The 22,588-nt window shown below is 39.7% G+C and overlaps 1 protein-coding gene across 2 annotated transcripts in view; it reads right to left on the bottom strand.

Annotated features, from left to right (window-relative positions):
* The window catches only part of ssbp4 (single stranded DNA binding protein 4), a 48,363-nt gene extending 39,122 nt beyond the window's left edge, over window positions 1–9,241 (bottom strand). Inside the window, exons 1-3 of one of the 2 annotated variants that reach the window (XM_079471260.1) lie at window positions 8,939–9,241; window positions 3,793–3,865; window positions 1,630–1,691 (exon numbers count right to left, since the gene is read on the bottom strand). In XM_079471260.1, coding sequence (XP_079327386.1) covers window positions 1,630–1,691; window positions 3,793–3,865; window positions 8,939–8,994 — 191 coding nt within the window. In that variant the 5' untranslated portion in view covers window positions 8,995–9,241. The remainder of the gene's footprint in view (window positions 1–1,629; window positions 1,692–3,792; window positions 3,866–8,938) is intronic. The other variant, XM_079471259.1, reaches the window with a different exon arrangement.
* Window positions 9,242–22,588: the final 13,347 nt, after the last annotated feature.

The following is a 22,588-nucleotide window of genomic DNA, read 5'->3' as shown; positions in this document are numbered from 1 at the left end:
TACGCAACAGATGCAAGTAATGATGTAGTATCATTATTCTTGATTGATTATTCTAGAATACGTTCTCTGCTAACACGGTTGTGCTCAAGTTGAAAGTGTTTTGGAGGTGAACGTTTCTGTTTGGCGTTCCTGTCATCTCCACCAATCACAAAATGGAAAGTGAGCCTGTGGGGCCGTCTGAAAATATCTTTTTATTTTTTTCGCTGCTTGACTTTCGCCTCTCTTCTGCGGCTAAAAATGCTTTTGATTACAGGAATCGACGCACAAGATTAATAGCAAACGGTAACCCTTTTTGTGACCCACACCTGCACCCTGTCTAAAGCAACCAAACCCCCCCCACAACAGATGTGGATGACTGCCCCAAACTTTGCCTCCACCCCTTTGTGCCCCACCCCCGAGACTGGTGCTACCATTCAAATCCCTTACAACAGGAAACTGCTTCGGACAGAAGGGAAGAAAATGCAGCGGGAGGGTGGATGGGTAGCGGGGAAGGAGATTTGGCTGTTTAACACAAAGAAGACTGGAATGCAAGGAGTTAATCCTTTAGATGGTTCTTCCGCAAACAAAAGACCATCCTCCAGACAAAGGTTGGTGAGGGGGGTACGCATGAGGGGGAGGGGCTGGCTTTCCCTTACCATCTGGCTCTTTTGTTTGGGGGAGGGGGCGGGACTCTGTGGCCCCTCCGAGTCCCTAAAACCCAGTCACGACCCCCCTTACCCACGTGCTGTATCTCAAGACAGACGCCCCACCAATAGTGTCAACACCATTGAGGGACTCTCCAAACCCTACAAGACTCCCAATAATCTCACAGAGGGGAGCCAGTAATCCAAGATGGAGAATAAGTTGTGTGTGATAAATGAACACGCCGCTCTGTGTGAACCTGATCTATACTCGGCGATTAGATTTTTGAGGAGACGGCCAAGAGCGGAACGTAAAAATAAGCCTGCCATTTACAAGAAGCTGTTGGGCGTGCGTTTCCATTTGCACCCAAAAATCTGCTTTGTGAGTTCAGAGAGGCTCCAATGGTCCTTGGTCAGGATACTAGAGCCAAGTGAAAAAAAAGCTTGTGAAGAATAGATGTGTCTGTTCACAGGTTGTGCTGCTGTGGAATTTGGTGTCAATCTTTTGGAAAAATGTATGTCAGTAGATGGAAATCTTAAAAACAAAGATGTGAATGTAGGACGTGACCGAGGTTCCCAAAGCAGTACAACCTATATGACCAAATGTTTATGATCCCTTATTTACATTTGAATCAAATTTAAGGCATCTAACAAGACCTTGGGTCCTCAAAGCGACCCACGATTTAAATTTCTAAAACTCTCCAAACTCAGTCAAATCATAGAGCAATAAATCAACCATCAGTGAGCATCAAACGAATGTTTTGTCCTCAAATGTTTCTTGTCGCACTAATTTTGATTTCATCTTCCTGAAATCTGGTTTTGGAGCATCAGAGGTCTGATTTACGCATGAAACGGGGGCAACACACAAATGTATCTATAATACGTAGACGCTCAGCTTCCAAGAGTAATGGACGTTCTTTTGTGTAATCTCCTCTCCTGTTGCTAACGGCTAGCACACACGCACCATCGCAGAGCGTTAGAGGTGTTGAGTTACAGGATCAATACCTACCACCACCATGAGTGCAGGAATCCAGGAGGCTCTCCTAATGTGATATTCTTCTCCCATCGGATCTAAGACGAAAGAAGCAGAACAGAAGAGAAAAAGGGAGGTCATAAGCATACTTCGAAAGGTATGAAGTAAGGTTTAAATGCCAATTGCAAATAATAAAACATCTAGATTATCTCAATTCAGTGGCACAATGGTGTGCTCTGTTCAGCTAAGGAATGGGACAAAAATGTGTAGTTGATAAAAAAATCTGAAAATCAACAAAAATTGACGTACATAACAATTTTGTGGTGTAAAATTAGTCGCCCATTCTGAATCTCCCAGTCATGGCTGAGAAAAACAAATATTTTACAAGCTGACATCCACACCCAGTCAAATACACCTCCCTATAATGCACTATTTCAAGTATTAATGGTTATTGTGTGCAGCAAATTGGGTCTGCTACACTTCATTTCTACACATCTTCTGTAATAGATACTACTTTTCCAAAAAGATGTATTGATTTTACAACATCTCCTGTCCACAACTACGCACCCAAAAAGCTGATGCACATTATTGCGGCATTGCCTGATAAAAGGAACTGATTACCAGTTTTTAAAAGCGTGCATGTATGTGTGTGTGTTTGTGCTGATCATTGCAAAGCTAGTCGCCCCTTGAGGTCCAAGGTGTAAGTAGAGGGAGTTTCAGCAGTAATTGTGAGGTGGCAAAGGGAACAAGCAGGTGACTGCTCCCTCATTAAGCTCCAATGCACAGGTGCGTCTTCCTGCTGCGTACCTGCCTGGGCCGAAAGATCTCCCCTGTGGCGTACAAGTGTGCCTGCGCTTAGGTCTCCAGACCTACGAGCGTTCGCCTAATTGAATAGCAACGGCGGTAATGACGACGGTCACGATGGCGTCCCGCCTCCCTTACAAAACACTGAAACGTTGGTAAACAGGACCATCTGTTGATTTGTTGACTTTTTAATATTTGCTTACAGAGCGTAGACTAATTTTGCACGCATAGACACACGAGTCATACGAGTTGCCAACCTGGGCAAATCCAGGGATTATGCCACTGGGTTAAACTTGGACTGAAACCAATATTTTGGTTTCTGCAAAATGCTCCAAACAATTCATCAAATCATGAAGATTTTACTTTGAACAAAAGCAAATTTGATTCGAAAGCCCTTACACTACATTTACAAGTAGACAAGATGTTTGGCCATGGCCATGTGACTTTTTTTTACAAAAACACAACATTTTTCCCAGATAATGCCAAACAATTACGTGTACACAAAACCCAGCTTTATAACCGCAAAAACACATTTTACTTGTAAAATTCATGCAAATTATTTCAACCCCACCACCTCACTCCGGCAGGTTTTACCCACAATTCCTTAAGACACTTTTTGAATTAGTCTAACGCTCTCTGTGAAAGTCTCTACCAGAATTGATATCTCAATACATACCCAATAATATGTATTCACTGTGGGCGGGGGCTAACCAGCTCAACACAACCACATAAAAACTAAATGGACAAAATAGTTTGTTTTGGTCTTAGATTAACACAGAAAATACTTCTAATTGATATAAGCAACAACAAATCTTCAAAACTCTACTTCTACTCAATACATTGATGCATAAGATGACAAAGCGCACCCTTTCCTATCATCAACACAAATGAATCCAAGTTTTTCATTAGCTTTGTATAAGAGCACTAGAGTCAATTCAAGAGTATATCACAAACCAACTGCCCCTTTTCACACAAAGGCCAAGATTTTAACATTAGCTGTAGCTAATAGCTTTAGCAGCTGAGATTAAGAGCATTTCTGAAACAAGTGGAGGCATCACCTCCACTCCAAACATGTAGTGTCCTCATGCTCTATATGATTTTCATATAGTGAGAACATTGGTGTGAACAACAGCGGAGGCTCCACCGTTCAATGGCCGACGTGCCTAAAATCCACTTAAATCACGAACACTAAGGTTTCAGCCCTGACAGATTTAAAGAGCCCGAATATAAAGTGACTGTGAGAACTGAGCTAATACTGTAGCAGTACTGTTTTCCTTTATTGATCAAGACCGACTACTGGCGATGCTACAGTATGCTGTAGGTAATAGCTAATAGTAAAGAGACTCTGTCTCACGCAACTGTTTTCTCAGGGTTAAAGATAAAGAAAACACTCACCTCTGACAGGAAGGTCTGTGCCGATTTCTGTGCGCCAACGTGCAGCAAGTACTCATACACATATAAAGCTAACCTGCAAAACAAAAGAGAAAGGACATACCTTAAAAAATCATCTTCAGGCCTGTTTCTCCTTTATAATTGACAATCAAGTTAGTCACGTGTTCAAATGTGCACCACAGCCTCTTCCGTTAGAAATGAAAAGACATAACGTTGATCAGCTCTGAACACGAGTGAGGTTTCAACCCCCGAAAAGACTTTTCAATTGGAAAATCGTGAAATCGTGTTCCATCTTCTTTTACCAGGACACGGGTGTATGACATCATACAAACATGGCGTCTCTGTGAGATGTACACAGTTGATGATAAACATTCACATTTAAACCAATATATTCCCTGAACTCGGTTTATACTTAATAATAAAACCTTGAGTGTAAAACAACTTATCATAAACTATTCGCTTATTGTAATTACCTATAAACAAAAATGAGAGTGATTTCTAATTATTCTGTTAAACTTTTTACACCAGCAAAACAAATGCTAGCTTTTTTCAGCATTGTTTATCTGCTACAAATTGGTTGCTTAGAGCTTTTTCAGTTGTTGACAATGAAACACTTTAAAGCTAACAATTAGTTTTCTTTAAACATCTTCCAAACATCAGACCATGAAACATGTTTTTCACTCTTGTCATTTACAAATAATCTTCAAAAATTTTGCCAAAAAAAAAAAAGTAGCCTTTCTCAAAAAATTATTAACATTATCTGTCATTATCCGCTCTCCACCATCATATAGAGAGCATATCCAGAAGAACAGCTTCCAGCTACCAAAATACCACGAAGAACTTTGAAGGACTCTTATTGCCTCAAATGTCGAAATTATTTCCAAGCGTTTCATCAGACATGCCCATTTTAGGAGCTTGCCTCAAGTATATACAGCTGTCAACAAAGTCCTTTTGTGAAATGTGAGGGAAGGTCTTCAGAATTTTACTTTCAATTTAATTACCACCATTTAAACATGTGGAAAAATTCAAAATTCATCATCTCAAATATCTCGTTCAATTCACGTCACACTTTTTGCAAGAACATGGAACATTAGCTTGCGTTCTTCCAGCTGGGCGATTTAAACCCGTCATGATGCGATGAGTTCATGAACACTCGTGTCCATCAACTTGACATGCTGCGGCTGACACAGTCACCTCAAAAGACCACGAACGCCCACCCTTCAAATCATTCACCAACCTCGCAGAAGGTTGGGGCTCGGTGATCGCTCGCAACAGCCGCAGGGTAGGTGGTACGCTGGAAACAACTTGACATCTTGACGGAATTATGTACCCGGTGGACAAGCCGAGTTATATGAGTCCGGCTTGTGTTGAGATGGATCAAACGGAGGTTCCCATGAGTGGCAGGATGAAACCCTGAATAATCCAAGAAAGTTTAGCAGTTTCATGAAGGGTTCCTGCTCGTGGTGGCATGATGCATTATTGAGGAGGACTTCATCAGGGAAAACCTTTCTGTCAGAGAAACCCATCGGGATTTCGACTAACAGCAAACTAGCAACAGGCAGAACGGCTCAACGTGTGTTTTGCTAATCCATATCAAAACTACAGTGGACCTATTGACTTATTGTTTAGATTAATCACTCCAGTTGAGGGCTATTGTTTTCACGCCTGGCTTCTGAGAGGGATCATTTAGATGTGTGGAAGGCTGCGCGAACGTTGATACGCAGATGATGGACAGACATTTCTGACGGAGTTCTGCTTTTGCTGTTTGTCTGTTCCCATAATGACAAGCTCTCCCAACTTAACCTAAGAACACATCTTGACACCTAGCCTGAGGCTGGCAGTCAAGACTGCGTTTATACATAAAAGAGGCTGATCCAAGCTAGCTGAAGCGCAGACGGTTAACAAATGAACTTTGCTGTCTCGATTTCAATAATTTAGCTATGGGGTCTGGCGTGAAGACGTGGGGGGACCTAAAGACTGAAGGTGGGCAAAATTTATGAGTGATAGTTTTTGAGCAGTTGTAAAGATAGCTGTCATACATAAACATTGTCTGATATTTCAGGGATAAATATGTTTCAGTGAAAATTTGAGGCAATTTGAGGTGGTATGACAAGCCACACGCTTCAGCTTTAACACAAACAATAACAAAACAAACAAACATCCCAGATAGATAAAAACTTTTACTTATAGACCACTTCGTAAGATGCAAACACTGGTTCTGAAGTACTTCGGCTTTCATTTAGCATTTTATTTTACTTAAATCTTAAAAATATAATTACATCTTAAAGATGTTATTTTTTTGTTTGTAAATCTTCTGTTGGTGTTTTTTTATGGTCAAATGTTTGTGTATTGTAAAACAACTGAAACAGGAAGTTCTTCTGGAGCAGCATTGAAGCAGCGTTGTTTACATCTTCTGAAGTGATCTATACATAATTCTATGAAACTTTTTCAGAGGATGCATATGAAGTACCAGGTGATGGAATAGATAAATATTACGACTGCTGCAACCACAGTAAAACATCAAACGTGACTGATGAAACGCCTGATTAAATACTCTTGACAAACGGTTTGCAAACCGAGCACAAGTGTTCGAAACAGGCCATTAACATCGTGAAACGTGTTGTCATAATATTGTCCGTGTAGTGTTCCGCATAGCTTGTCTTCACATCCCTATACTTTCATAAAAAAACAGCTAATCTTCCATTCATAAAAACCCCACAAAATGGATCGGTCTTGAATAAAGAAAAATCTTGTTACACTTTCACGAAGCAATCCATCTCAATTATACTGAAGAAAGATGAGCGAGCACTCTTTTACAAATATTCCCAAACACGCGTGCACAAAAACAGACATTTCCGTGTTACAACTGAGAGAAATCATTAAACGTGGCCCTAAATAATTAGAGAGAACATCTCTCTTCAAAGTCAACTTGAAAAGCCAAACATCCAGCGATCCACGATGGGAAATTAATTGATTCTCATCCGTATCTGAGAGCGACGTTTATCCAAAACATAGCAAATCAGACGCTCTTCATGAGAACAACGTACTGATTCTATGTGCATACTTGATTCTCTTTATATGTAGCTGAAAACACCTCTTTGGAGGAGGCTGAACCATCTGGTTGAAATCAAAACCATGCATTCAGACCTACTTCTCTCCCTCTTAGACAAACCAATAAACTCAGGAAAGCCGTGGAAGTGTTCAAGATGTTGGAGAAAACAGGAGATCAGAATCTGTTTTGATTAATTTCCACTTTAGACATACACAGCATACGATTTCATATTACTTGGAGCAATTCATTTGTTGAATTAGATTGAACCTGTGGAGCTTGCGAGTTGTAGGTTCGATTTATCATCTATTTAATCAATCAAAGTCAACGAAGCTTAAAAAAACCTGACGCTCTCCTGTAGCTCAGTGGCACTGGCAATGCCAAGGTCATGGGATCGATCCCAGGGGATTGCACATACTTGGAAACAAATGTATAGTATAATGCAATGTAAATCGCTTTGGATTAAAGCGTCTGCCGAATGCGTAAATGCAATCTAAATGTGTCTAATAGACTTGTCAATATCACCAACTTTGGAACGTGGCGTAACAGCAAACGTGTTGTTGGAAATCCAAGGACGCCAATGAATGACATCTAACCAGATCAGTGCAAACCAAACTTAAGTCAACTGTAAAATCAGTTCCTTGAGAAAGTTAAAAACGCCTTCGCTCAACTGGTGCACCGACGACACAAAGTCTGTGTGGTCACAACACATCACCTTTTATACAACACGTGAAACAGCAACCTGCGGTGTTAATGTGAAGCCCGTGGCACCTTCACTAGGAGAGCTGTCAACATTCACAGTATATTCGTACAAACAACCTGCATGATGCAAACACAACTGTAATCATTAAGACCATGAATCACATTTAAAAAAGAAATGGTTTATTTTGAATGCAAGTTGGACTGTGTTCAGAGAATATGTCAACTTTGGAGAGGAAATGCTAAGCATTTAGTCGTTGCAATCGCATATTGCTAAATGGATTAAAAAAACTGAAAATCATTTTAGATTTTAAACACAGTGGTTGTGGGCATATTATGAGCATCTCATTACTTGCAACAGGATGGAAATGTCTCATGCATTATGTTTTCACACAGACAACTCTTTCAGATTTAAGCTGGAATACACTTTATTACTCAAATATTTCATTTCTTAGCATATTATCTCTCCACACAGCTGATTATAACCCAAGACTCGCACATTCTCACACAGCAGAGTGAATTACGACATATATACGATATCAGAATTATTTAGATTATGGATCACGTTTATTCAATGCTACAGTAATGTACAGTACATTAAAGGATTGCGTAACGATGGCAACATACGTACACAAGTATAAAGATCGCATGGGGATCGGCTATAAAATATCACACTAGAAAGAGACGTAAAAAAGTATCCAAACTTTCAGCAAGTTAAATGTTGCAGCCGGTATTTTCAGGCACATGGGGGGAAATTGGTCACGAAAACACGAACAGATATAGTTACGATCTAGCGGCAACGGTGTTATTGATACAAATCAAATACAAAACATTTACTTGTTTTTAATCTCTTAAAAAAAAGGTCGAACGTGTCGCCACAACACATACACGAATTCACACAATGAAACTCAAAAAAAAAAACATTAAACATACGATCAAACCAACATCAGCTACTGAAACATGCCCTTAACTTTGATGCACGTTTTAAACCCGCGCTTCAACAATCGCATATGCGAATTTGCCCATTCAACGCCCACAAAAGTAATATTAACACAACGATCCCCGATTCGTGTCCACTTTGTCTGATCCGTACCGGTACAACGCTCGGTCGCCACAAAGCTAAACCGATGCGAGCACGTAACATCACTCCGATCGGACGCACGGGACACTTCTCGTCTTCGCGTGCGCACCCGAACTTAAATAAAAGCAGGATACCGTGAGAAACAAATTAACGAAAGTGTCGCAAGCGGCGCTAAAGTTAAGAAGATGCACCGGCGATCTTCACTCCGGCGCGCGAGTGCGCACTAAAAACACCTTCAAACAATAGTGCGCGCAGTTTACAAAGTTGCGAGTCGCTAATATGCGACGCAAAAGTATTTAAAGCGCACGCATTTCACTTACTTTTCTCTCGCTTGACTATCGGAAGGGACGACAGCTCCTTTACCTTTGGCGTACATGCTGGATTCTGTTTTAAGACTTTTACCCCACTCAACACCTGTCAAAGAAAGCAGCCAGGAAAACGCTCTATCTCCATAGCTACCCCCTTTAGTGTTTTCCCTCCCCCCTCCTCTTCTCTCTCCCTTTTTTTACATCTCCAACATTGGCCACAAATCAGGCACAGTTTCTATTGGGGGGACTTGAAACAGGTCGCCGGTGAATTTTTTTTCCTCTCGAGCGCTGTTCCGGGAACGCGCTCTCGCTCCCTCCGCGCCGAGAGAGGTGGGGGCCTCTTAAAGGGGAACGCACTCTCTCTCCGTGTTTACTGGGATCTGGAAAACACGCTAACATTGCCTCGGGCCTTCGTGTATGACTTTGAGGTTTTGAAAGGAAGAATTTAGGCTCGTGTTTCAAGGTTGAAAATCTGAGAGGTTGCGTTGGCGCAATGTTTGGGTGCCAGACAATTGAAGGTTTGTTTGTCAATATAAGAGAATTTAAGACGTCGTTTTGTTTGGCAATTTAGGACGTCGTTTAATTTGTCGATCATCACCTCCGTCCTCTTTGACGATTTTGTGGTTGGTGATTTTGAACCGGCTTTGTACGCCGCACAATCATTTAAAGAGCAGGCTGCCTTTTCAAGATGGACCGGTGTCGCTGTCAGCATTAGCCTATTTTCTTATTAATATCGACCTTAAATGTGTTTGTGAAATGCATTATCCCACTGGAATGTGTTTCTGTATTTGAAATGGAGTTGATGGAGACAACTGCTTCCGAGATGTTCCTCCTAAAAAATGAGTCTCGGTCCTCTAGAGTTTCAGAAGAAATCTCAACGTCACAAACGGTGCTCAGAATTCCAAAGACACTGAGGACTCAAAATGAAGAGATTTTAATAAGAACTTAAATTTTTTTTTTAATTCTTCTGCGACCAAGTTATCTAAGCTAAGCTGAAGCATTCATTTTATAGCTCTAAACTCTTATTGTATGAAAACAAATATTTCTCATTTCTTTCTGTTTGTGTTAATATGACTAATTCTTTTTTGAAAAGAAATTGAAATAGGGAGCTATCTCCCGGAGCGAAACTGCCTTTCTGCCTTCAGTACAGTGTACAATAATGATTTTGCATTCATGGCCATTGGCTCAAATTTCATCCTTTCGTCATTCAACCCTGTGTTTATATGATGTCTGTAAACAGAAAACACAATGTCCGGTGGCAAATATGCTACTACCTACTCAGACAAAATACTTTCCAGATGTACCGTACACTTGTATATATCTTTCAGGACTTTTCTGCGTATATCAGATCTTCTCTGATACGGAGATGAAAAGCAACCGTGGGTAAACCTCAAACCGTCAGATTTATGCAGACAAACTGTTACGTAGTTCAGCTTTAAGTAGCCAGGCTATATATCGTATAAGAATTGGCTCTGGGACTCATTATAAAGCATTATGGTTTGGGGATGAGTCAAAATTGTTTTGGAAACCTTGCACTCCTTGCATATTGGAACAATTGCATATTGTATTTTTAACAGAACATGCAGTGATTTTTCCAAATAAACGCAGAGTCATTTGCAAAAAAAGTGACCAAATGTACTGGAGAATAAAATGCATCATCGCAAAGTTTTTCTTTTCTCATCTTTGCTTCATTTAATCAAATTTACAGTTTGCTAAAGCCGCCTACTTGCGGTATTGACATCAGTGGTTTTTAGCGAAACATAAAGTGTGATTAAATGCTGTCTGTCTATGGTGTTTAGTGTCCGTGGTAGCCAATATTTCAACTGGCCTGATATTATGCGGTCGATATTTAAATATGAAACTAAATGGAGGAATCGTAAGTCTCGATTTCTAAAAGACTATTGAACGGCAGAACTATTTGGCTAAGTTTGGCCAGCTACGTAATGATGGTATCAACCCAATTCAGAGAGCATTGTTTTTATTGGGCAAAAATGAAAATAATCTATCAGTACCGGTGGATACATTTTGAATAGTATCTCTAATTTCAAGTTCTCTTTACAATCTAGACAACAAACATACAATCCCAATATACATTTGTCTGAAACCCACAGAGGAACCCAAACATCCTCATATTTCGCAAAAACATAATAATAAAAGGATCAATGTAAAGCAAAATGAAAAATTCCTTCACTCTTTCTGAGTCAAAACAGGGAAAACCTGGAATGTCCAGAAGCTGATCTGAGATCATTCTTGGGAATCCGGGGGAACGACAAGAGCATTTGTGTAGCTCTGCAGCCTGTGTGAGGCCCCAAGAGAGGAAAGACAAAACCCAAAACACCCACAGAACTGACCGCTCCTGTCCCTCTGCCTCTGTGACTCAATCCTGACTCACGCAAACACACTGATCTTTCACACTCCTTTACTTTTGCTCTTAGAAGTCTGACAGACATTATTTATTGCCGTGGAATAAGTCGCTTAAAAGGACATCCTTAAAAGAAGCCATCCGACAAAACACAGGGATTCAGTCAATAGCCCGGGGGTGACAAAGTTGCTGTTGTTTGTTTCTCTGGCAAGGCAACAGTTTTACACTGTAAAAATCTGCTATAAGCAGCCTGCTTTCTACTCTCTACTTATGTGCATTACGAAGGATTTCTATTTACGTTTTATGTGTGAAATTATTCAAATGCTAAATCTGTTTGAATCATACACATTCCTTGTCTTATTGTGCAGAATTAATCAATGCACATTCTATAACAAATATTGTTGTAACCACTTTTCATTTTTCTGCTGACATTCACAAATCTTTCTTATTTTTCAGTCTCTCCTTCATGTAAACTATATTACCAGAAGCAAGCTATGGTTGGAAATTCACATTTATCTCAATGAAACTGATTCCAGCCCTAAAAATGTTTTCTTGCTTAAAGGTGCTTTGTGTCATTTTTCAGGGGATCTATTGACGGAAATGCAATATAATATACATAACTATGTCCTCAGAGGTGTATAAAGAGCTTACAGAATGAAGCGTTATGTTTTAAGCTATTTTTCTGTCTACATACACCGCGGGTCCCCTTCAGTGCTTGTTATAAGTGTAAAAGGGAAGATTGTAATATTCCTTGCACGTCTTTATTTGCATGCTTGACTATTTTCTCATTCTCGTCAGATTTAGCGCAGAATGCTTGTTTTTCCACAACTAGATTTATGGCCGCCCTGATTTTTCAGAGGAAGTCACAGTCCTTGTGTTTTTTGCCAGTTGTGTGGTTGTGGTTCTGATGGAGTGCCTCTGTCACTGTGCGAACTAGCAGCATGCGTGCGCGCCTGTCCCTTTAAAAGGCGAGCTGAAGCGCAGCAGAGGCAGTCGCAGGATCACGCATGCATGTGTGTCTCTGTGGGCTGAGGTACAGTCCTACGACAGCACACACTGAATGAGTGGGCGAACGCTTAGGTGTGTTGCATGTGTGTGTGTGTGTGTAAGACAGAGAGACACAGAGGGAGATAGTGTTAAGATTTCAGATTTTTTTAAAGGTTATTTGCACGTTTATCTTGCTAAAAAAGAAGGTGAATGTTACTCATTTTGCTTTTGATCTTCTGTTCTTCATTATGAATTAGGTTACTTGTATGATGTAAGAATAGGATATTAATTTGATTATGTTATCACAAATGCATATTACTGTAACGAAAATTTGGTTGGGAAAAATCGCCAAATTAATAACAATCATGTTATAATAATGTGATTTTCTGTGTGTAATCACGGTTTTAATACAATACTTATTTCTAGTGAACAACAGAACTGTAAAATATCCAACGTGCAAAATGTTCTCCCTACAAAGATAAATAATTGACTTGAACATTGAATTGTTAGTTAAAGGAGTCAAATGATTGTTTTGCATATACTAAATAAAAGAGTTTTTAGCCAAAATTTCTCAGAAAGTTTCCCCAAGTAACAAAACAGTGTATTCTGAACAAACAATATTGCAAGAGTTTGAAAGTTCCCAAGATGCATTGCAGCATGTTCAATTCTGTGTTTCTTATTTGTTTTTCTATTAAAGATTAGTGTTTTAGTTTCTGCTGGCTTAATTCATGCTTTAATATCGTTGTTACTGTTTGTTATCTGTTGTGTTTAGATTTTTTTAATGAATGATGGTTTTTGATTGTTACCATGGTGTTAAGCATTGAGGTGTAAGTACATTACACAGCGGTAAAACTGGTATAAACACATCAAAATCCCCCTTAAATCGTTATAATAAATCAAATTGGCTTTAAAAGTCACTTGAATTTCAATAATTTAATTTGAATGCTATAGAAATGTTGAAAGAGTTGAAATTGGTTAAATAATTTCATGAGTATAATACATACAATTACAGTTTCATATATTTATATATATATATATATATATTTAAAAAAATTCAGACATTTTGTGAGATTCACCCAAGCTAGAAAATGACAAGCATCTGACCGCATAGAGGAACAAAATTAAAGATGACTGACATCTTATTGATTCAAGGCCAAGCATTATGACATCACAATACCCACCAGGATAATGCACATCATCTCCAGCACGAGACCTTAATGCATTCACCGTTCACCTGTGCACAAAAATATTTTCTTCACTCGTCCTTTCTCTCTCGCTCACTCTTTCTGTCTTGCACAAAGCCACCCACGTGTGTGTGCTTGCCAAACCTGCTTGCCCACACAGACGTGTGCTAAGTCTGAACCCCCCCAACAATCCCATGATCCTGTGTGCTTACAACCCTCTAGCGATGCTTCTGCCTGACCTCACTGTGCCTGGAGAGATGTGCGTGTATATGTGTGTTTATGTGTGCGCGTGGGTGCTGGGAGTAGGAGGGATTTAGGCGGACGAGTAATGGAGACTGTCACATCAAGAATCACATGCAGGTTTGTCTGATACACATTACAGCTGAAGCTTCGGCCAAAAGTGGGCTGAATCAGAACCTTATTTTGTTGTCATAAACATTTTTAGGTCAATGACGTGGCACAATCTGTTTGTGCCTAGATCGAATAATTTTGTACATTTTATAGAATGAGTGGCTCAAACCAAACAAAAATGTCAGGGTGGTGAGAAGCCATTTTGTTGTCATGTCACAAATATCACAGCATGGATCCATCTGGCCTTTTTTTTGACATGGAAAAGATTAGTTCAGGTTTTCAAAAGGAACAACTTCAAGAAGACATGTTATTAATTTAACATTTTATTCTTAATTCAAAACATTTTAATAACAACAATCATTCAAAGGGTAACAAAATTACTTTTTAATCATACAACATTGTTAGGGATTGATTAGATCAAAACTTACAAATATATAGAAATAAATTATAGCTGTCAAATTGATTCATTGCAATTCGTCGATTCCGACTGTAACAAGTTCAATGAAAGGAAGGAAGGAGGCGGGAACCGGCGAACGTACAAATACTTTTAATTATAAATAAAAATGTTCCTCTCTCACTGAAGGTCCGGTATCTCATCCACTTATGCTCCCGATCTCCTCCGTGATACGAGACTGGTGCACGTACAACGGGAGCGCTCCGAGCAACCGGAATGAGAGAGGGGAGAGAGGAAAAAAGAAAATAAATTCTAGTCCGGTTCCCCGACATGCTGCCGCTCGGTCCTCAACCAGCCAGGGTTCTCTCCTTCGTGGTGCCTTGAGGTGGCCCTGAGCGCTAGACCTCGCACCCCCTGGAGGCCGATGGTGGCTCCTCTGGTAGGGAGAACCTAGTAGCGGGCCCCCCGTCCCCTGGTCCTACCCCTTGGGCAGATGGACGCAGGCTCAGCCCTCTGGCAGGCGGTGGCCGCTATCAGCTCCCCTGCCCCCGCCCGTCCCCTCTTGGGCCGACGAGACAGGCTCCCACCTCTGGCGGATGGTGGCGACCCGCCCCTGCTCCCTCTAGGGAGGCAGCCATCCCGCCTCGACCCAGGTGCTCCGCGGCGAGGTCTCCTCTGCTCCAGAACCACCGCTTAAGCCAGCTGCTGGCGGTCATCTCTCGTCCGCGCTGCCCGAACGGTCCCATACGGTTGATTGCCGGCCAAACAGACATAATAACACCACAACATAAACTCCAGGCCTAGTCCTCTCTCACTGACAGTCCGGTCGCTCGTCCTCTTATGCTCCCGATCTCCTCCGTGATACGAGACCGGTGCGCATACAGCTGACGCTCGTTATCACTCACGCACCGGCCTCGAATCCCGGCTCTCGTCCCGCATACCGCACTACACCGACATGAATTTTTGTGTATATTTATTTATAAAATAAATGTTGGTGTTTATATACTTTGTGTATGTGTTGTGTATATTGATTTATAGAACCAACATATCAAAATATTTTTTACAAATTGGATTCTAACATTATTGTAAACTAACTTTTTTTGAAGATCTAGGGCATCCTTTCTGGCCCTGAAACTGTCAATCAAATTCTGTCTAACCACTCAATCATCTGCCGGTGCATCTGTAAACATTGTTCCAGACAGTGATCACATTTTTAAAAGCACAAATGTGTTTGTGTGTTTTTGTTCCTTTCTATATGATGGACAGTATAAGTGTGGAAAGATCTCAGCTCAGCACAGGACTGTGTAAAACACTGGGGTCAGCAAAGGGACAGAGAGGGAGAGGGAATGAAATAGAGATAGATAGAGAAAACTGAAGAGCGTTGGAGAGCTGGGCGGTAGATGGGCAGCATTGTGTTCCACCCCCTGGCTCTCTAAAAATGACTAATGCTCCAGAAAGCAAACAGCAGTTCTTCTCTAACACCTACGCCTGTAGATGACAGATGACAATACTCAAGAAAATGAGAAATGTGTGTAAATATAGTGCACGGGCACGGCTAGCCATTTCAACATGGCGTACTGTTGCACAGCGATGAGAACGACTAAAACAAATAAATAAATACATTTTGTGGAAATAAGCTAACCTGCTAAATAGATAACATGTGTTTAGATGATGGTGATATTTTCTACAACACAACTGGCTTGCAACCACTTTAGAAATGTATCTAATTTTTAATATTGTATGAACAAAATGTGAGTGTTGCCTGCCCTGAGCAAAACTTGCCTACATGACACTATGGTTTTTGCAAAAAACACAAAAATGCAGTTCCTGAAACATTCATTTTAATAATGCATCAAATCACAGTAATATTTGCCTAAGGTATAGCAAAAAAAGGCTTATCTAAAACGTCTTGCGTCCTCCTGCACGTAATTTAGCATTTCAAGTAAATGCATGTTCTTTTTAAACATGTTTGATATTTTAACTAGAAAATAAGACGAAATTCAATTTTTTGCATGTTCTATGTGGATGCTAGGCAGTTTTTGCAATAGACAGTCTATTCTATAAACGGTTACAGTGGCAACAACATGTGTACATGGCCCAAACCTAACTTTGGGTAGACCTCCTCAAAGAATTAATTAATGCTGAGTAGTTTTAATGGATTTAATAAAATGTATATACAACAAAATATTACTATAAATTAATAATAACATAAATGTAAAATAAATAGTTATATTATAACCAAACAAAGACCAGAAGTTAACTTTGGGCCTGCCTGCGTCCAAAAAAACTGTCTATAAATGTCTCTCCGCCTGTGAGTCAACGGTGCCGCCATATTGGGGAGAGCAATGCCGACATATAACACATAGAGGTGAACTTGGAACAATGACTTTTCTGGAACAAAAATGGTCTGTTCACTAACCGTCTGATGTATATTCCAAATGTAACTGGAAAAACTTTCTCAGTCTAGTAAAATGTCATCTGGATTTGTTGACTTTATGTCAGGATGAAGTGGCAAACTGTTATACTCAGGGTTAGTGGTTTGCTGACGCAACCCTGGATATGTAATTTAAATGATGTTTACCTAACAAGTCTTTAGTGGTTATCAGTTTAAGTGTGAATCCGAGTGTCATTATGAATCCAGTGATTGGCCTGTCAACATGTCAGTCTGTCTGAGTCTGTATATTTGGCAGGGTGTAAGTGGGTTACATGACCTACATAACTGCTTATTAGCATAGCCCTCATAATCCTCCATCACATAATGAAGAGTGACCCGTGTCGCACAGACAGGTCAATGAGAGAAGCCCATTTACACTATTTACTTTGACTTTTCCAGGTCCAATGTATATTTTCTGTTCTACTGACAGAAATATAATGTAACATTCATAACTATGTCTTCTGAGGTGTATAAAGACCTTACACAATGAAGCGTTATGGTTTTATTCATTAGAATGAGCTATTTAAATTGTTATACACCCTCACATGGAATCTACCATGTTTTTTTTAAGGTAGCCCTAAACTGACGAAACACAGAACGTGTTTCGGTAATACGTTATCTCCTTTGACAAAGGAGCAAAAACGTAAAGACATCAAAGCCCTGTGTCAGCTACTGTAGTGCTTCGAAAGGGAAGTGGGAGTGAGCCGTTGGTTGCAATTCACAACTTCGCCACTATATGCTGCTGCATTTCAAACGCTAGACCTTTAAAGTTTAAGTGTGACTTGATTTTGAACTGCTTTGAATTGATATAATGTCTTTGGTGTATTTAAAGCAGCCATAACTTCTGTATAACTCATGTTTATCTTGAGTATAAGATAATAGTATCGCACCCTTTAAATATCAGTAGTCTTTAGTTTGATCACGTTTATAAAAGACAGATACAGCTGTACAATTATTTCCGAAAACATGCAACGCGTGTGGGGGCGGAACTAAAGCATGTGCGCACACATTGCCAAAATCACAGACATCAGTTTCACTTACCGCGTGCGGTTCATGTCCAGAATCTTTTAGCGCTGGGAACGCTTCACGCCATCGATCAGTTTCAAACGATCTCCAAATCCAGTGTTTTTATCCACCGTTTATATGACATTCATTGACACTTGTGCTCATGCCCAATCCCGCTCTCCATGGTTGATGTGTGGGCGTGCCACGTGATATTGGGGAAAAAAATTGTCCAATAAGGGACTAAGAAAAGTTGTTACGTAACAGTTTTTCATGTTAAAAAAAAATTCCGAAACTTGTACGAACGCTGGGGGAGTGTATCGAGCACAGAAATACTACGAAATACATCAACTCGTTTTTTGACAAGTTGACCATGTTACGCATGAGAGACAACAGAATGCATGACACACCGTTGCACCACCCCTTTAAACAACATTTAACAAGTAAGATTGATTGATTTAAGACAACACTGTCCATATCGTCAAACTACCAGATGCTTAAAGACAGTATGTTAATGAAATACAGTACAGTTAGTAAAAATCAATTTTTAGTTAGCAGTTAACGCCTGTAGAGATTTTGCTGGATTTATCTGTTTCCACATTTTAATAGAGTTTTATTGCATGTAAATTGGTTTAAGTAACACAAATATTAACTGAATTATGGTATAACTGGTCCTAGGTAGGTAGGTAGGTAGGTAGGTAGGTAGGTGGCTGGCTGGCTGGCTGGGTGGGTGGGTAGTAGATAGATAGATAGATAGATAGATAGATAGATAGATAGATAGATAGATAGATAGATAGATAGATAGATAGATAGATAGATAGATAGATAGATAGATAGATAGATAGATAGATAGATAGATAGATAGATAGATAGATAGATAGATAGATAGATAGATAGATAGATAGATAGATAGATAGATAGATAGATAGATAGATAGATAGATAGATAGATAGATAGATAGATAGATAGATAGATAGATAGATAGATAGATAGATAGATAGATAGATAGATAGATAGATAGATAGATAGATAGATAGATAGATAGATAGATAGATAGATAGATAGATAGATAGATAGATAGATAGATAGATAGATAGATAGATAGATAGATAGATGTCACTTGACCAAGGATAGTCCACCGTTAATCTATTACCTCCTTTTTTCTCTGCAGTCCCTCCCAGGACATTCATTAATCTCCGACAAAAATGATAGATGTTCTGCACAGCAGCAATAACATCTATTACTATGCATATCCTTCTACCTCTCTCTCACTCTCTCTTTCTCTCTCACACACACGCACATTCTCCTTTGCGAAGATGCACCAGCAGAAAGATGCTGCGCTTGACATTAAAAGCAAGAATGATTATCTTAGTGTAATGGTGCATTGCTGATTCCTCACTGTTGGAAACAGGGATACGTTTAGAATTCCTGGTCAGTTGGAGAGAACGTCATTTTAACACGGCACTAAAAAACCCTATGAAATCACAGATGGATTTTTCTGGCCTTTAGTCTTTTAGCATTGAGGCCATCCATAAGCTGGTGTTCTCATAAACGTTGACAGAATGATCTTTTAGCAGATATACATCTTAAACATTTACAGTTTCTAAGGGTTAGTTCACCCAAAAATGAACATTCTTTCATCATTTATTCACCCTCAAGACATTCCAAACCTGAATGACTTTCTTTCTTCCGAAGAACACAATAGAAGAGTTTTGAAGAATGTTGGTAACTAAACAACATTGACCTCCATTGCTATCCATTGTGCGAACACAAAACCACCAATGACATTTCTCAACATATCTTTTTTTGTGTTCCACAGAAGAGTCTTATACAGGTTTTGAACGACATGAGGTGGAATAAATGATGACAGAATTTTCATTTTTCCATTCATCCTTTTCTTCTTTCTTTTCCTACCAGGCTTTTCCTATTGCCTTGCGAGTCCAACTGAACTGAACTGAACTCCTTTTCAAACGGACCGGCAAACATGCTTCAAATCGATACATGCTGACTGATAGGTAATGTGGAGACCTCTACTCGGGGTGTGATTGTGTGTTGTGTTCACTTAATGGCTTAATAGCTCCCGGGCAACCAAGCTGCCTTGTTGGCAGCAGAGATATGTGGAAATAGCCTTAATAAAATACAGACGGACGTGTGTTTGTGTGTATGTGTGTGTCTGTACTGGATGGTAGCTGAGACACAGAATATACCGCACCAACAACAAAGGTTAAAGCGACCCCTAACACCCCTATTTCTGTGTCTTCCTTGCTTTCACTCCTCTACCCTCTTTTACCAGAGCAAGACTTTTCTTTTAATTCTAATGGTTGGCGTGCTAAAACTGAAAAAAGACGCGCTCCCTGTGCCGAAGCTGTGTCCAATTACTCCGGTTGGGGGAGGGGCACTGCAGGAGCGTAGAGGAATTGTGACCCGCAGAGATCCTGCGCTCCGGTGTAGATTAGAAGTCTGAGATAGGGAATAATGTAGAGTAGATGCAGTCTGTGAGGATTACTTACCGCAGGCCCATCTCATCTGATGATTTCTTTGGGTTTCCAGCATACCTGTTCACCAAAATAGATAATTCAGCGATCAACAAAAAAGTGAATTCGAAAGAAAAAGCTATTTTCTATACAGTGAAAGTGGATGGGGACTGGGGCTGTCTCTAGGAATATCATTCTGTGATCATTTACTTGACCTGCGTTATAATGTTTTTATTCTATGTAACAAAAAAAAGTGCATATTTAAAGGGGAAGTTCACCCAAAAATCGATTTTATTCGTTTAAACATGTTTTCGTCTTCTTCTTGGATGAGGGCACTTTGACGCATGCGTATTAGGTTTGTTCGCCGAACGCCGCATGGGGCTTCTGTGTTTACAGAAGATGAAGAAGAAGTGGACTCGTGAACGTGCGCCATACACTGACAAGACAGAAGAGAATATATCGATCAAAGTTGGTATTCTGGTTTGTTTTTGACACATAAAGCATTCTCGTCGTTTCGAAAAGATTCAACTGAGCCACTATGCGTGGATGGACCAATTCGATGGCTTTAGTACTTTTCGGGACCTTGGCAAAAACTGAAACCATGATGTCTATGAGGAGGCCTGGAGATCTCTCGGATCTTGATATCTTCATTTGTGCTCCGAAGACGCCGAAAGTTCTTTGAACATGTTTAGCGTCATATAGGTGTACAAAACGATCACACAAAGTTGATTTTCGGATGAACTTCCCCTTTGTAGAAAATGCCGGGCACTTTTTTCTATACAGTGAAAGTTTTACAAAATTGTATTTTGTGATCATTTACTTGCTTCGATTCTTTTTAGGACCTGAATTTTAATTTGCCAATTTTGTTTATGCATTGAACGTAGATTGAGATTGTTTCTGAGCTTCAAGCTCATCTGTTGTTAAAGAAACCATTCACCCAAAAATTGTATTCTATGATCACTTGCTGTTATGTTCTTTTAGACCTAGGGTGCATTTCCTGAACCATGACATAACTTCTATTCTTTTACTATCCTATTTTAGTTCTCTGTTGTTTTATTTCACAAGTATCCTCCTAAGTAACTTTTTATCACAATTCCTAAATTTTAGTACTGCATTATACACCTTTTGTGTTCCATGAAAGAAAAGAATCACACAGGTTTCAAATTAGATGAATCTGAAAACAAAAATGAAATTGAAGTCAAAATATCACTCTGTTAGTAATGTTTAAAAATGTTTCCCCATTTCTTTACATGCAATTTAACATCGCGATAACATTTTACATGCAGTTTAACATGCAAGTTTGAATCCTGCCCCTTATGAAACCTGTCTGAAACCTTCCTCTATGCATCTGCAAGTCTGTCTCACTGCACGTGTCCATCCCAATGCTACGACATCGCATATCTTTTGTACAGCCATTACAGAGACAACAATACAGAACGGAAAGCGTATTAAATATGGCTCCCGTTTAATGAAGAACAAGGCTCAAATCGAGGACATCCCAGGGAACTGTTTTTATGAAATGATGTCAATAATGAGACCACAAACTTCCATCAGAATCTGGAGCATGCATGACAATAATCAACTCAATATGCTGAGCTATGTCCAAAGAGATAAATCAAAAATAATTGCACACCCTATTCCAGTTTTTTAAAGCTGAAGGTGCCAATTTAGGCCACAATGCCATTCGAAAAGACGCAATGTTTTCATAAAGATATGAAGATTTACTGCATCACGTTCAGCATAACATTACAGAGATAGGGCTAAGAAACTAAACCAAAGCGGGACGGTTTCAGCATGACATGGGTATATTATCATATTTGCAGTCAGATAAATCCTCGAAAAAGTTGCTATTGTCCATTATTGGATACAGTTTAACATTCCAAATTGCTCATTTGTGGATGATTTCAGTCAGAAAAGTATAACTTAAACAATAATTTGTCTATGACAACCTGTATATGACTCTCCTCTGTGGAACACAAAATAAGATGTTTTGAGAAATGTCTCAGTGGTTTTGTGTCCGTACAATGGAGGTCATTAGGGGCCAATGCTGATTGGTTACTAAAGTTGTACCTGTATCTTCTTTTGTGTTCTGCAGAAGTAAGAAAGTCAAAATCTCAACCTTTCATAGAGAGCTGTTTCTTCAAAACATAGCTACAGGGGAACATAATTGGAGTTGGTTACACATTGGCATGCATCTAATTAATGCAGCATTTGAAGCTGGGGGAGGAGCTAGGCTAATTAAGGATTAAAAACAAGTTATGTTGTTTCTATTTGATGGTATTACTTACACACCGTTTTTTTAATCACAGCTGTCCAGATGTTATGGAAGGCACAACCTTTAGCCATAGCTCAGTAGTTGTTAAGACCAGACCTCTCCACCAAACCCTTCCTAATTACCTCATTTTCAGTTTCCTCTCCGGAGCTGTTCGCAGGTTTTAGTGCGTATGTGGTTCACTGAGCTGGCTTCGTTTCTC

This window comes from Barbatula barbatula (genome assembly GCF_947034865.1).
Source record: "Barbatula barbatula genome assembly, chromosome: 13".
Classification (NCBI taxonomy): Eukaryota; Metazoa; Chordata; class Actinopteri; order Cypriniformes; family Nemacheilidae; genus Barbatula; species Barbatula barbatula.
Note: the sequence above shows the minus strand (reverse complement) of the source record. Positions and strands in the feature narration are given on the sequence as shown.